General features: G+C 41.3%; 1 protein-coding gene across 1 annotated transcript in view; it reads left to right on the top strand.

Moving 5' to 3' along the window:
- The window catches only part of LOC126474509 (serine/threonine-protein phosphatase 6 regulatory ankyrin repeat subunit A-like), a 172,604-nt gene extending 164,130 nt beyond the window's left edge, over positions 1–8,474 (top strand). The window contains exon 11 of the mRNA XM_050101980.1: positions 8,460–8,474. Within this exon, the coding sequence (XP_049957937.1) occupies positions 8,460–8,474 (15 nt within the window). The remainder of the gene's footprint in view (positions 1–8,459) is intronic.
- The last annotated feature ends 7,328 nt before the right edge of the window (positions 8,475–15,802 follow it).

Below are 15,802 nucleotides of genomic sequence, written 5' to 3'. Positions count from 1 at the left end.
GTACAGTTATGTCTCAATAGCCGGCCGTTGTGGCCGTGCGGTTCTAGGCGCTACAGTCTCGTACCCCGTGACCGCTACGGTCGCAGGTTCGAATCCTGCCTCGGGCATGGATGTGTGTGATGTCCTTAGCTTAGTTAGGTTTAAGTAGTTCTAAGTTCTGGGGACTGATGATCACAGATGTTAAGTCCCATGGTACTCAGAGCCATTTGAACCATTTGAACTTCTCAGTACTTAAGCACCTGGATAATACCGATGTTCGGACAACCATTGTGTATATTTTTGCGTTGGTAATGAAATAATAAGCAACCAGTTACATAAAAGAAATTTAATAACTTTACCTGTTAGCGGCATGTAGTGCCTCTCTTCAGAAGGATATACCTTTCGCATTCTTTGCGAGTGTCAACAATAAAGTGCGTACGTTGATTGGTCTTTGGTGTGACGTCATAAGCGCGTGACTGCGTGTGAGATCGCTCTCTAAGTTTTCATCTATTTTTAGTTTTCAGATATATATTTTAACTGTTTTTGTGATAATATTTACTATATAAGTGACTTATTAGTGGTTTCTTCATTCACCTCTGCATTTCGTGTGTTGTGGCCTGATATTTGTGAGTGTTTCGTATCGAGCAACTTAACCTCTTACCCGTGTTTACATTCCGCGCTGACCAGTTGCAGCTGTAGCGGCGCATCGAAAGCTAAGTACTAATTAATTGTTTGTGTATAGTAGTTTATTTAGGAACTTTAGTAGTCTTCAACCGGTGTTCTTGGTGTTTTCCGGTGAAATAACTTCAGAAGAAATTTTTGCGAACTGCTTTCAGTTTCGTTACTGTCATTAGACGTTTGATTTTCTTTCTGTGTTAGTATTTTGTTATATTCTCATTTGTTGTTGATTAATACTGTCAATAATAGTAGTTACTTCCCTTGTAGAGCAAGTTTGTGATAATTGTAGTCAGTTTTTAACATCTTCTTATTGTAGTAGCGGAACTTAGATAAAGTTGTTTTCTTGTTTCAATAATTGTAAAATTTTACCATGAGTGAGAAGTGTGGGCTTTGCCGTAGGTTCGTGAGTAGTGGATTGCGGTGTGAGACTTGTTCGAAGTATTTTCACTGGGGGGAATGCAGTGGGGAAGCCAGTGGGCATTCTGGTGAGATCCTCTCCTGGAACTGCAGGTTATGTAGCAAGAGTAAGTTGATAGAGGAGCAGGAGCGTAAGATCTGTGCCCTTCAGGTGCAGTTGAAAAACGCACAGGAGGAGCTAGATAGGATGAGGAGGGAGAAGGGGGTTGGGGAATGGGAGCTGGCTGTTGGCAAGAGATCTGCTAGGAGAAGGAGATTTTCAGATAGTTTTACTATTGGTGTTTGTAATAGATATGACCAACTGTCAGAGTCTAGTGGAGAGGAATCTCTAGTAGCTGTAGATGTAGGAAGTATGCAGCAGACCTCAGCAGTTACGGTGGCTAGGACAGTTGCAAAGTCTAAGAGAAAGAAGAAGGTTCTGCTGTTAGGTAGTTCTCATGGTAGAGGTGTAGGCCAGCAGTTGCAGGAAGTTTTGGGGAGTGAGTACCAGGTCACCAGCATTGTGAAGCCTAATGCAGGATTGGCTCAGGTGACTTTTAACATAGGGGGGTTATGTAGGGATTTTACTAAAGAGGATCAGGTAGTGATTGTGGGTGGGGCTGGTAATAGTATTGATAGGGATGGGAAGTATGACATAGATGGTGACCTGGAAAAGATAGCCACTCAGACTGGCAACACGAATGTGCATTTCGTGGAACTGTTTCAGCGTCACGATCGGCCTCATCTTAATATAGCCGTCAGGCGTAATAACATGAGACTTGGGGGTGCGCTGATGACAGGAGGCATGAGTCACATTTCAGTGGTGTCGGTGGAGTCTATCAGTAGGACGGGTTTCACTAGACATGGCCTGCACCTCAACAGGTATGGGAAGGGGAGGTTGGCAAAACTTATAGGTGACAGCATAGGTGGGGGTGGTGGGATCACTCATGGGAAAATTCCGGTAGTTGTGGGTGTTAGAGCTGTACCTTTTTTAGATTGAAGTCAGCTGATAGGTATTCCTGCTTAAGGGAAGTCTCTCTAACAAAGAAACCACTTTCTACAAAGCTTGGGTATCCGATTAATGAGGGAATTAGTATATTTCATCAAAATATACAAGGTATTCGAGATAAAGTTAGTGAACTGCTTATAGATGTTGACTCTGAAATTATTGGTATATCTGAACACTTCTTAAATAAGGAGATAATTCAGAGGCTTCCTTTACCAGGATACAGGTTGGCTGGCAGCTTTTCTAGGAGCTCTTTGCGGTGTGGGGGAGTAGCCATGTATGTGAAAAACGGTATCCCATTTGAGTCAATTGATGTTTCAAAGTACTGCACTGAAAAGGTGTTTGAATGTTGTGCAGGTGTGGTTAAATTTAGTGGAGCTAAACTTCTTACTGTTGTTATTTATAGATCTCCAGACTCCGATTTCACAACATTTTTGCTAAAGCTAGAGGAGGTTCTTGGTTCACTTTATAGGAAATACAAAAAGTTAGTTATATGTGGTGACTTCAATATTAATTGTATAAGTGATTGTGCAAGGAAAAGGATGCTGGTAGACCTCCTTAATTCATATAATCTTATGCAAACCGTATTCTTTCCAACGAGAGTGCAAGGGAACAGTAGAACAACCATAGACAATATTTTTGTTCATTCGTCATTATTAGAAGGGCATTCTGTTAGCAAAAAAGTGAATGGCCTTTCAGATCATGATGCACAAATTTTAAGTCTAAAAGATTTTTGTGCTTCAACACATGTTAAATATAGTTACCAACTTTTTAGGAAAGCTGATCCAGTTGCTGTACAGACTTTTGTAAACCTTATCAAGGAACAAGATTGGCAAGATGTTTATAGTGCTGATACAGTAGACGATAAATATAATGCTTTCCTCAAGACTTTTCTCGTGCTCTTTGAAAGTTGCTTTCCGTTAGAACGTTTAAAACAGGGTACTAGCACAAACAGGCAGCCTGGGTGGCTGACTAAAGGGATAAGAATATCTTGTAGAACAAAGTGGCAATTATATCAAAACGTTAGAAACAGTCAAAATCTAAATGCAGCAGCCCATTACAAACAGTATTGTAAGGTGCTTAAAAAAGTTATTAGGAAGGCAAAAAGTATGTGGTATGCAGATAGAATAGCTAAGTCTCAGGATAAAATTAAAACCATATGGTCAGTCGTAAAGGAAGTGGCTGGTCTGCAGAGACAGGTCGAGGATATAGAATCAGTGCGTAGTGGGGATGTCCGTGTTGCTGATAAGTCGCATATATGTACAGTACTTAATAATCACTTTCTGAATATAGCAGGTGAACTAAATAGAAACCTAGTCCCAACAGGGAATCATATAGCGCTCTTAGAAAAAAGTGTTCCGAGACTGTTACCTGAAATGCTCCTCCATGATACTGACAAGAGGGAGATTGAGTTAATAATTAAATCACTAAAGACCAAGAACTCTCATGGATATGACGGGGTATCTAGCAGAATACTGAAGTATTGTTCCACGTATATTAGCTCAGTACTTAGCCATATCTGTAACTTTTCCTTTAGCAGTGGTCGGTTTCCTGACCGATTAAAGTACTCGGTAGTGAAGCCACTTTATAAAAAGGGAGACAGGGATAATGTTGACAATTATAGACCTATTTCTATGCCATCGGTGTTTGCTAAAGTTATCGAGAGGCTTGTATATACAAGGTTACTGCAGCATTTAAATTCACATAATTTGCTGTCAAATGTACAGTTTGGTTTTAGAAATGGCTTAACAACTGAAAATGCTATATTCTCTTTTCTCTGTGAGGTTTTGGACGGATTAAATAAAAGGTTGAGAACGTTAGGTGTTTTCTTTGATTTAACGAAGGCTTTTGACTGTGTTGACCACAAAATATTACTGCAGAAGTTGGAACATTATGGAGTAAGGTGAGTAGCTTACAATTGGTTCGCCTCCTACTTTAAGAACAGAAAGCAGAAGGTAATCCTCCGCAATATTGAGAGTGGTAATGATGTTCAGTCCCAATGGGGCACTGTTAAATGGGGCGTTCCCCAAGGGTATGTGCTGGGGCCACTGCTGTTCCTTATTTATGTAAATGATATGCCTTCTAGTATTACAGGTGATTCAAAAATATTTCTGTTTGCTGATGACACCACCTTGGTAGTGAAGGATCTTGTGTGTAATATTGAAACATTATCAAATAATGTAGTTCATGAAGTAAGTTCGTGGCTTGTGGAAAATAATTTGATGCTAAATCACAGTAAGACTCAGTTTTTACAGTTTCTAACCCACAATTCAACAAGAACTGACATTTTAATCAGACAGAATGGGCATGTTATAAGCGACACGGAACAGTTCAAGTTCCTAGGCGTACGGATAGATAGTAAGCTGTTGTGGAAAGCCCATGTTCAGGATCTTGTTCAGAAACTAAATGCCGCTTTATTTACCATTAGAACAGTATCTGAAATAAGTGACATTTCAACACGAAAAGTAGTATACTTCGCATATTTTCATACGCTTATGTCATATGGTATTATTTTTTGGGGTAATTCTTCTGATTCAAAAAGGGTATTTTTGGCTCAAAAACGGGCTGTTCGAGCTATGTATGGTGTAAGTTCGAAAACCTCTTGTCGACCCCTATTCAATAGTCTGGGAATTTTGACATTGCCCTCACAGTATGTATTTTCTTTAATGTCGTTTGTTGTTAGCAATATTAGCTTATTCCCAAGAGTTAGCAGCTTTCACTCAGTTAATACTAGGCAGAAATCAAATCTGCATGTGGAATGCACTTCCTTGACTCTTGTGCAGAAAGGAGTGCAGTATTCTGCTGCATCCATTTTCAATAAGCTACCACAAGAAGTCAAAAATCTTAGCAGTAGCCCAAACACTTTTAAGTCTAAACTGAAGAGTTTCCTCATGGCTCACTCCTTCTATTCTGTCGAGGAGCTCCTGGAAGAGATAAAAAATTAAGCAAATTCCAGTGTTACATTCTTGATTTTCTTTATTTAAACTAACGACTTGTTTCATTTTATCTGTTTCTACAATCGTGTTATAATTTCATGTATTGACTCGTTCCATGACCATGGAGACTTCTCCTAAATGTGGTCCCACGGAACAATAAATAAATAAATAAATAAATAAATAAATAAGTGCACAGAACACGGCAGACACTGTAAACTACAACTAGGCCTCTAAGAGTTCTAATTGTATTAATGGATTCGGTATCGTATTATTTATTGCTCCTGCATGTTTTTTAGGACCATGGAATTTTGCTGTATACACTTTATTGTTGACACTCGCAAATATTACGATAGGTATAACCACCTGAAAAAGGGCACTAAGTGCCCTAACCCGGTAAAGAAATTAAATTCATTTTATGCAACTGGTTTCTTATTATTTCATTATACACGACTGCTGTCGATGAGGATAGATAAGACATCAAATTTACGCTGGTATTTAATATTACTCAGGTGTTGTATATTTAACATTAGATTCTAATGACTGCTTAGTACGCTCATTTAGCCGGTGTTTGATTTAAATGACTGCATGTTATACTGATATAGCCAGTGCTTTGTTTCTAATATATACACTATGTGATCAAAAGTAACCGTACACCTGGTAGAAAATGACTAACAAGTTCGTGTCGCCTCCATCAGTAATGCTGGAATTCAGTATGGTGTTAGCCCACCCTTAGCCTTGATGACAGCCTATACTCTCGCAGGCATACGTTCAGTCAGGTGCTGGAAGGTTTCTTGGGGAATGGCAGCCTATTCTTCACGGAGTGCTGCACTGAGGAGAGGTATCGGTGTCAGTCAGTGAGTCCTGGCACGAAGTCAGTGTTCCAAAACATCCCAAAGGTGTTCTGTAGGATTAAGGTGTGGACACTGTGCAAGGCGGTCCTTTACAGGGATGCTATTGTCGTGTAACCACTCCGCCACAGTCCGTGCAATATGAACAGGTACTCGATGGTGTTGAAAGATATAATCGCCATTCCTGAATTACTCTTTTCTGCAGTGGGAAGCAAGGATGTGCTAAAAACATCAATGTAGGCCTGTGCTGAGATAGTGCCACGCAAAACAACAAGGGGTGAAAGCCCCCTCCATGAAAAACACGACCACTCCACAACACCACTGCCTCCGAATTTTACTGTTGGCACTTAAACACCTTGGCAGATGGCGTCCACCGGGCATTCGACATATCCACACTGTACCATCGGATCGTCACATTGTGCACGGTGATTCGTCACTCCACACAACGTTTTCCAAGCGAGGCTTCGTTTGGCATTTACCGGCGTGATGTATAGCTTCTGAGCAGCCGCTCGACCATGAAATAAAATTTTTCTTACCTCCCGCCTAACTGTCATAGTACCTGCAGTGGATCCTGATGCAGTCTGGGCTTCCTGTGTGATGGTCTTGATAGGTGTCTGCCTATCACACATTACGACCCTCTTCAACTGTCGGCAATCTCTGTTAGTCAACAGATGAGGTCGGCCTGTACGCTTCTGTGTTGTACGTGGTTCTAGGCGCTACAGTCTGGAACCGCGCGACCGTTACGGTCGCAGGTTCGAATCCAGCCTCGGGCATGGATGTGTGTGATGTCCTTAGGTTAGTTAGGTTTAGGAAGTTATAAGTTATAGGGGACTGATGACCACAGATGTTAAGTCCCATAGTGCCATTTGAACCATTTTTGTACTTAAGTTTCACTCAACTCGAGGCTAAACTGCTATTAAAATACTCACGAAATTAAGTACTGTCCGTGACTGATGGAGGAGGTTTACGAAGCTGAATGAAGAATGAATGAATATTTAATTTGGCTGTCCGTTTCTATTGTACGCCTAAGAACTGGCGATGTTAAATATCACTTGTGGGTCTTCTGGTGTGCCGAACGCGCTCCATCACGTGTAGCTGGGTTTCAGTGATTGACTGATAAGGAAAGAGACCAATAATAATCAAAGAGCACAAATTAGAGACATAATTCCGAATCGTGCAACCTGTGAGTGTGCCCCGAGAGATAGCTGAATTACTAATAGTCATGAGAATTCAGGAGAGCAGCCCATTCAGGGGCGGCTGAAATTGCTTTCATGGAAATATGGTATGATTCCATCTCCAACCCGTTGGCGTAACTGTTATCGCGTCCCGTCAGGATTACTACCGATTAACAGGCGGAAATAGATTACTGACCATGCTGTTTTGTGTTGCGCTATCAATGGCCACCACTGATGTGACCAGCACGCAAGTCTGTGCGTAATGGCGGGAACCCCCTCGCGGACGATGGTCACGAAGTTGCATCTACTAGGAGCTGGCTTTGACTGGGTCATCGAGAGCGTCCTTCATCACATTTGCATGCCAAGACACAATCTACCACCGCCGACAGGAAGAGAAGCTCTGTGACCAACTTAACAGCAGCGTCTCTCGCGCATTCGTTCCGGCCATTGAAGGCAGTGTCGGCGTTCTCACAGTTGGGACACCTGGAATAGCGGGAACGAGGCGGGGCGGGCCTGTGTCCCTCCACCGCCAGCGGAGAAGAACTGAAATTCGAACTAACGTCTACTTTAGCCTTCCAGCAACTACATATTGTACCACTTCTTTATTACTTAAACTAGATGTCGTAAAATTATAATCCCTTCACGAGCCGGGAGTCATGTTGTTTGGCAAGCCTACAGAGTCCCCCAATTACCGGGTAAAACTTATTTGATATGATCTAATCGGCATTTAATGAACTTCACTTCTAAACCACCGGTAGATCCGTGACTTATATCAATGGACTCGTGATCTAAAGACGAAACTAACTCTGTTATCAAAATTATTGATTTAATTTTATTAGGGCCTTCTCCCTTTGTCAGAGGGCTGGACTGGTTGCTACTTTGCCACCACGGGTTCAGTGGCTAGACAGCACATTATATCAGTGCTACAACTAACTAACAGCAAATTCCTCCAATGAAACGACAGCAAACTACTCTGCGTCCCGAGATAGTGTGAGAACGTCACTCCCAGTGTTTTAAATTGCCACAACCGACAAACAATTAATTGCCTGAATTTCACACAAATCGATATTGATCTACCTCGACACGAGATATCACCGAACCAAATCGCGACCTTAAATGCCGTGAAAACGCACAAAACTCCAAAATAACCACAAAAAGGGCCTGCCATTGCAACCTATAGTCACTGAAGCTTATAGTTAATATGTTGATAGGAGCTCCTCAGTTCACCGGTCGTTTTCCGAACTCACAAGCCGTTGTAAGTTTACTGTTCCACTATTAAACAGTAAGAATATGCGTTTTGCGCTACCGTGCTCATTGCTTTAAATAAAAGCCATGTAATTAAAATTGTTAAATATGGTTAAAATGACATTGATCTTTGTTAATGCTGGAATGAATAATTACTCTGTTTGGATGGCAAACACATTTAATTCTTTTATTGTAGGATGCTGCAGGCTAAACTTTTAAAGTGTGTCTTTACAGAATTCGACAATTTAAACGGCGACGTGGTATAGCTTTTCTTGTTTCTTTGTGTTGCATTAAATGGCGTTCTGCTATGTACACAACACCTGAGATTTTGTGAAAACACGAAAAGTTATGGAATTAAATATTTTTATAGCCCGCAGTATTTTCAGCAGTGGTATTAACTTCTCCTGTCCTTAATAAAACTAATAATATTTAAACATTTGTCAGAGTTATGTACGAGGGTGACTCAAATGAAAACGTTAAATTTGTAATAAGAAATCGAAATTTTGCGCTCCAGTTTGTAAGTTGGTAAGCGTGCTACAAGCAGAGCGCAGAATGGCCTTTAGGTGGCAGCATAGTGCAGATGCACACATACCGTCGCAGTATCAGTATAAATATGGCCACCCTACTTGCGACTTGTACCAGGGAAGAAAAGCGCTCTATTATTCGGGTTTTGTGTAGTGAAGGTCTGAAACCTATTGAAATTCATCGACGAATGAAGGTTCAGTACGGTGATGCATGTTTGTCACAACAGGAAGTCTACGAATGGAGTAGGAAGTTCGCAAATGGTGTGACTTCAGTGGAAGATGCTCCTCGTCAGGCACAACGAGTTGTGACTCCACAGAACTTTGCAGCAGTTGAAGCCATAGAGGAGGAAAACCACCCAGTGGCACTGAATGACATTGTAGCATGTTTACAGATTAGTCATGTTTCAGTACACCACATTGTGCATGATGTGCTCCAGTTTCACAAAGTGTCTGCAAGATGAGTGCCACGGCAGCTGACTGCTGAAATGAGAGAACGACGTGTTGATGCTTGTGAAGAAATTCTTCGGTGCTTTGAACAAGAAGGTGATGGCTTCCTTGCAAGAATCGTTACTGAGGGCGAAACCTGGGCTCACTTCCACCAACCGGAAACGAAGAGAGCGAGCAAGGAATGGTGCCAATCCTCATCACCAAAGCCAAAGAAGTTTCGAACAGAACCGTCAACAGGGAAGGTAATGCTGACTCTCTTTTGGGACGAAAGAGGCGACATTTTGGAGCATTGCATGCCTAGAGGGACCACTGTCACCAGTGCATCATACACAGACCTCTTAACAATCATGTGCGGCCTGCAATCAAATCAAAGCGACGTGAATTGCTTTCAGCAGGTGCCCTTTTGCAACATGACAATGCAAGGCCCTACAGTGCCCGTCCAACAGTTGTAACAATCACAGACCGGCATTTTGAGTGTCTTCCTAATGAACCATACTCACCAGACCTTGCACCAAGTGATTTCCATATATTTGCACCACTCAAAGACGCAATGGGAGGAAAGAAGTTCCGTTTTGATGAAGAGGTACGCCACGCGGTGCATGAGTGGTTGTGTGGACTACCAAAAGAATTTTTTTCTAATGGAATTTATACATTTTGTAAGCGCTGGAGGATTTGTATTGAGCGTGGGGGGAGATTATGTTGAAAAGTGATACAGCTTTGTACCACTTTTGCACAATAAATAATATTAAAAAAAATATTTAAGGTTTTCATTTGACTCACCCTCGTGCTTCAAATAATCCCGTAATATCTGGACAGTTATCTCCTACATAGAATGACTGACCACAAAAGTTTATAGAAATATCTTTCTTTTACATTCTTTCGTTTTACTCTCGTCATGTAGCTTCTTCGACAAAGTAGTTTATTTTCACGCTGCCAGAATAAAATACGTAACTTCATTTTTGCTGGGCTTCAAATTTGTCGGCGTTGGGGCCAACGTTATTAGATTTCCCAGTACGTCGTAACGGGTGAAACTTCTAGTTAGAGATACAGACGGCCTCTCATTAGTACAACATGTTTAGTACAAGTAATTTTCAGTACTTATCTCTGTGCTTTAAAATTACTGTTATAAATAATGATCAAAGGGAATGAGAAAGAAACATGAGTATCATCTCGCTGTCGCTGTAAATTGGCAGAGTATGATGCGCTAAACGGAGCAGAGAGTCCCACTTCACGGAATACGTGGACAAAATGACGTTCAAATTGAAATACAAACTAGTACTCAAGGTTCGTGACATCTGTTGTTTATTTATTTAATTTTATTTTCACAAAATTCTAAATCGCAGGTCAAAAATGGCTGGCTGTTTCATGAAACAATTAATGCACACGAAAAACCGATGCTCAAAGAATTGGTAGGTTGTTAAGTTTCATAATAATTTTTATTCGCTGTTCAATAGAACAGGGATAATGAAAAAATGTTGGAAATTTCAGTTACAAAGTACATTTATATGACGGAAAACGTTCATAAACAAATGGAAAATTATTATTTTTTGTAGCTTATTTGAAAAAATAAAATTTTACAATTCCTTGTTTAAAACGTTACATGCCACTTACAAGTACTGAAGTAACAGAAATCATCCGTTCTATGGAGCTAGTATTAGAGTCATCCGATGAAGTTTAATCTATTGGCCGTGCATAAGAGCGTAACACTAATTACTTAGGCTTGGATCATAATTCTTTAGATTTCTTTGACGTTATCAACCACAAGGTAGAAATTTCGGATCCGGTGACACAAAAATTCAGTTTGGAACATCTGTCATGTTATTTTCATTGCAATACTTCGGTGGATATCTTTCTCGGTATTTACTTAAGCCTTTGTTTCGCGATTCGTGAATCCCTCGGAGAGATACCTGACTCGCAGTGGTGCCTAATCGACACTGAAGGAACATGAGTCACTTCTTCATGATTAGTTCGGAATCTACTATTGACATTTTCATGTTATCCACACAGTACTGTTTGAGAATATCACATTAATACCGATCTCGCTTGACAAAACATCTGTGTGAAATTTAAATGGTTTCTTTATCTTGTAGTAAACAGATTCATCAAGTTCTCGGCTTTCTCTTCATGCCCCAACTAAATTGCTTGTATGGACTATCCAAGGTTTCTTGGCTACTACAGTAAGTTGTATTCGCTCGGATACTCATCACAGACTTTTAAAAACTTATAAATGCAGTCGTTTTAAACTGACGTCGAGGCCAACGTACACTGCCTAACAAAACAAAAAAGGTGAAATACTCAGAAGAGGAGGAGGAAACTTCATGTGATGAGAGGGTATGTGATATTTCAGTGACTACAATGTAGAGTCAAATTTACGAAAAACTGGTAGCATGAGCCCACTTTTCAATAGGGCGTTGCACCCCTCTCCTTGGATATATGCGCTGATTCGGTTAGAAAGGTTGTGAAAATTGTTGTATTCTCTCCAGAAGCAAGCTAGACCGCAAGTCTTGTAAATAGCCTTGATATCGTGGTTATGGGCACGGGGATTGGATTGACGATCGAGATTATTAGAAACACATGTTCTATCTGGGATGGCTCTTGCCAGCCACAGGAGTACTTCAACATCACGCTGACATGTCACAGAGCCACGTTCCATGTGTGGTCTAGTATTGTCCTGTTGAAAACTGGTACACAATACTGTCACAAGACAGGTAACACATGAGGACGCAGAACTACGAGACGCACCGCTGAGCCATAAATGTTCCGTCAGTCACTACCAGCCATCACGTGAAGCCATACGCCATGGCTCCCGACACCATAATGCTAGGATAAGATTATTGTGGCGGAGATTGGAAGAGTGAGACGTCTGCGCAGGTAGTCCCAGTACTCGCCGACAACAGTCATTCGTAGTAGTGGAAAATCACGAACACAGTACGACACCGTTCATGAGCTGTTCATGCTCTCCTGGCAGATGTGGCCGTTTGTCTTACGGTATTAACGGCAGCCTACGCAGGGGAAGGTACACAATGTAATCAAAAGTATCCGGACACCTGGCTGAAAATAAATCACAAGTTCGTGGCACACCCCATCGGTAATGCTGGAATCCAATATGGTGTTGGCCCACCGCTAGCCTTGATGACAACTTATGCTCTCGCAAGCATACGTTCAGTCAGGTGCTGGAAGGTCTCATGGGGAATGGCAGCCCATTCTTCACAGAGTGCTGCATTGAGGAAGGGTATCGATGTTGGTCGGTGAGGACTGGCATGAAATCGGCGTTCTAAAACATCCCAAAGGTGTTTTATAGGATTCAGGTCTGCACACTGTGCAAGGCAGCCTTTACAGGGATGCTATTGTCCTGTAACCACTCCGCCACAGTCCGTGCAGTATGACCAGGTACTCGATCGTGTTGAAAGATATAATCGCCATTCCTGAATTACTCTTTTCTACAGTGTCAAGCAGGGACGTACTTAAAACATAAATGTAGGCCTGTTGTGATAGTGCCACGCAAAACAACAAGGGGTGAAAGCCCCCTATATGAAAAACACGACCACACCATGACATCACCGCCTCAGAATTTTACTGTTACCACTACACACGCTGGAAGATGATGTTCACGGTTCATTCACCCTGTACACGCCGGCCACTGTGGCCGAGCGGTTCTAGGCTCCTCAGTCCACAAACGTACTGCTGCTAGGTCGCAGGTTCGAATCCTGCCTCTGGCATATATGTGTGTGCTAGGTTAGTTAGTTTTAAGTAGTTCTAAGTCTAGAGGACTGATGAGCAGATGTTCCATAGTACTTAAAACCACTTGAGCCATAGCCACACTGTGCCATCGGATCGCCACATTGTGTACCGTGATTCGTTACTCCACACAACGTTTTTCCAGAGTTCAATCGTCCAATATTTACGCTCCTTACACGAAGCGAGGCGTCGTTTGGCATTTACCGGCGTGATGTGTGGCTCATGAGCAGCAGCTGGAGCATGAAATCCAAGTTTTCTCATCTCCCGCCTTACTGTCATAGAACTTGAAGTGGATCCTGACGCAGTTTGAAATTCCTGTGTTCTTGTTTAGATGGACGTCTGCCTATTACACATTAGACCCTCTAAAACTGTCGGCGGTCTGCCAGTCAAAATACGAGGACGGCCTGTACGCTTTTGTGTTGTACGTGTCCCTTCACGTTTCCACTTCACTATCACATCCGAAACAGTGGACCTAGGTATGCTTAGGAGTGCGGAAATCTCGCGTACAGACGTATGACACAAGTGACTCCCAGTCACGTGAACAGTTCCGCGGCTCGCACCATTCTGCTCTCTCGTCATGTCTAATGACTCCTGAGGTCGCTGATATGGAGTACCTAGCAGTAGATGGCAGCAAAATGCACCTAATATGAAAAACGAGTGTTTTTGGGGGTGTCCGGACACTTTTCATCACATAGTGTAATTCCTTGTTCTGTTTGTTGTTAGTCTCCAACCATTGGTGTTGGATGACACAGAATGTTTGAGTAGGTGAATTATTGGTTCTGTTATGGAAAGCACAGATGTGAAGGGGCTACTGTGTGCTTGGTGCAGAGAGCGGCCATGTGTATATGCTGCACTCCAAGGTGTTATACATGTTACGTAAAGGGGTGCTTGAGTTCTTCAGCCAAAGTTTGACCCCCAATCTTTAAAGATGAATGTGAGGGAGACCTTGCTGTGCCGTAGCTGTTCAAAAACCGCTCCGATAGCGCTGTGGCCAGTGGCGAGGGACTTGTTGCGGGCACTGTTGATGGAAGTGCTTCCTGGCAGATTAAAACTGTGCGACGGACCAAGACTAAAACTTGTGTCTCGACTTCGAGTCTCACCGCCATAAAGTGGAACATGTCTTTGTATTGGTTAAGTTATGCCACTATTCATGATGCACACAAGAAAACACCAGCAACCCTTATGTTTGCCTTCAAGCTTTATTCATCTCTCTCCAATCTGTAGGCCTTAAATGATGTGTGACTAGAGAGAGCTGAAACTGCGCCACTCCCTAAACATGGAAATAGCAAGGAAAAACCTAAAAAATTAGTCACGAGAGGCTTGCTCAGCTTCATAACGTGGGGAGAGCGTCCATTTCCTTGAAAGCAAGGGATCAAATCTTTGTCAAGAATTTTCAGCTTCTTAATAAAGGCACCCAGAAACTCATTCAGTCAACCGTTACCTCGGTTCAAGGGGTTTGCTGAAAATGTGACGTTCATCACTCTGGTTAACCTGCTGTTGGGGGACCCAAAGAACTGATGCATTTATAGAGTTAGTATTTCGCAGACAAATATTTATGGAAGTGGGATTTATTCTAATTTTAATAAGCTGGAACCAGAGCTGTAGTGTGTATTTATGTATGTGAGAATGTCTATCGTCTTTTATCTATTAATGCCCACCACAATTAGAAAATAACGCTGAACCTTGTTTTAAATTGTGTTTTCCATAGTGTGAATTATGTGAAGACGTTTCGTATATTTTATGTTCATGGTGTAAAAAAATTAAGTTTTCAGCATTTGTTTCCAGATTATTCAGTTAAAGAAATATACTTAATTATGTGACATGGGAAACTAAAAAAATGGAAAAGAACACGAATTTAAAATGTACAATAACAATTTAAAACATGTAATAAAAATAAGTGAAATAAATAATTAGAATGATAATGAATTTTTAGATATTATAATTAGGTACGTTGAAAATTCTCTGACAGCGTGTACAGCTAAAAATGGTTGTTTAAAAACTAGCTTTATTACATCAGGAGAGATGTGGCGTGAAAGCTCCATTAATTTATGTTGTAACAAAAAGTTTCGTTTTTCAAAATTAATTAATGGTGGTGGAGTATTTTGAAAAATTTCAAGTTTAAAAAAGCTGTTTATACAGTTTTCAAGAACGGTAATTACATTTCAACTTTAATAGGAACACATTTTTTTATATATCATATTTTCGAGGGCATTTACTCTTAACCTAACATGTCAAGTTACCCTGTGGTGTGCGTTGTATCCCTTAAATGTGAAATTAAGCGAAAACGAAAAAATAAATATTGTGTTAGTTTTAAACCGCTACTAAGTTTCATCAGTATATTTTGTTTACACCGTGAAATGTTCCGTTGCTAATGATGTCATCTTGGAGGAAGGTTGTCTACGCTGTCTGCTAATTCCTGTTAACTCACTGCAAACGAGGGATTTGCATAGAGGGGACTGTTGTATCATGGGCTACACCAATTTCAAAACAGGAAAAAGGCTATCACGTTATCGGATACAATGGTGCTACATGGACCGAAAGTTCGGGTGATTCCTTGCAAACACTTTATTGTAATCAGCGTGTTCACATCCCTCACTGGAAGTAGCCAGCAAAAATATGTGCAAGTGGGACCAGCTCCCGGTCTCTAAAAAAGAGTGGTAGCCTGATCGAAGATCAAAACTGGGCATACCACTTCACCTGTTTCAACCCAATGACTACACACATCTCCCTCACTTTCATCACAGCATTCTGCTTAGGCCGTCCGCAAAAACGTTTCCCTTAGATATACTTAACCTCAAGCTTTTCAGTCCCAATCATTATAAAAAAATAT

The sequence above is a fragment of the Schistocerca serialis genome, chromosome 4 (genome assembly GCF_023864345.2).
Source record: "Schistocerca serialis cubense isolate TAMUIC-IGC-003099 chromosome 4, iqSchSeri2.2, whole genome shotgun sequence".
In the NCBI taxonomy this organism is placed as follows: domain Eukaryota; kingdom Metazoa; phylum Arthropoda; class Insecta; order Orthoptera; family Acrididae; genus Schistocerca; species Schistocerca serialis.
This window is presented reverse-complemented; position numbering and strand designations above follow the sequence as displayed.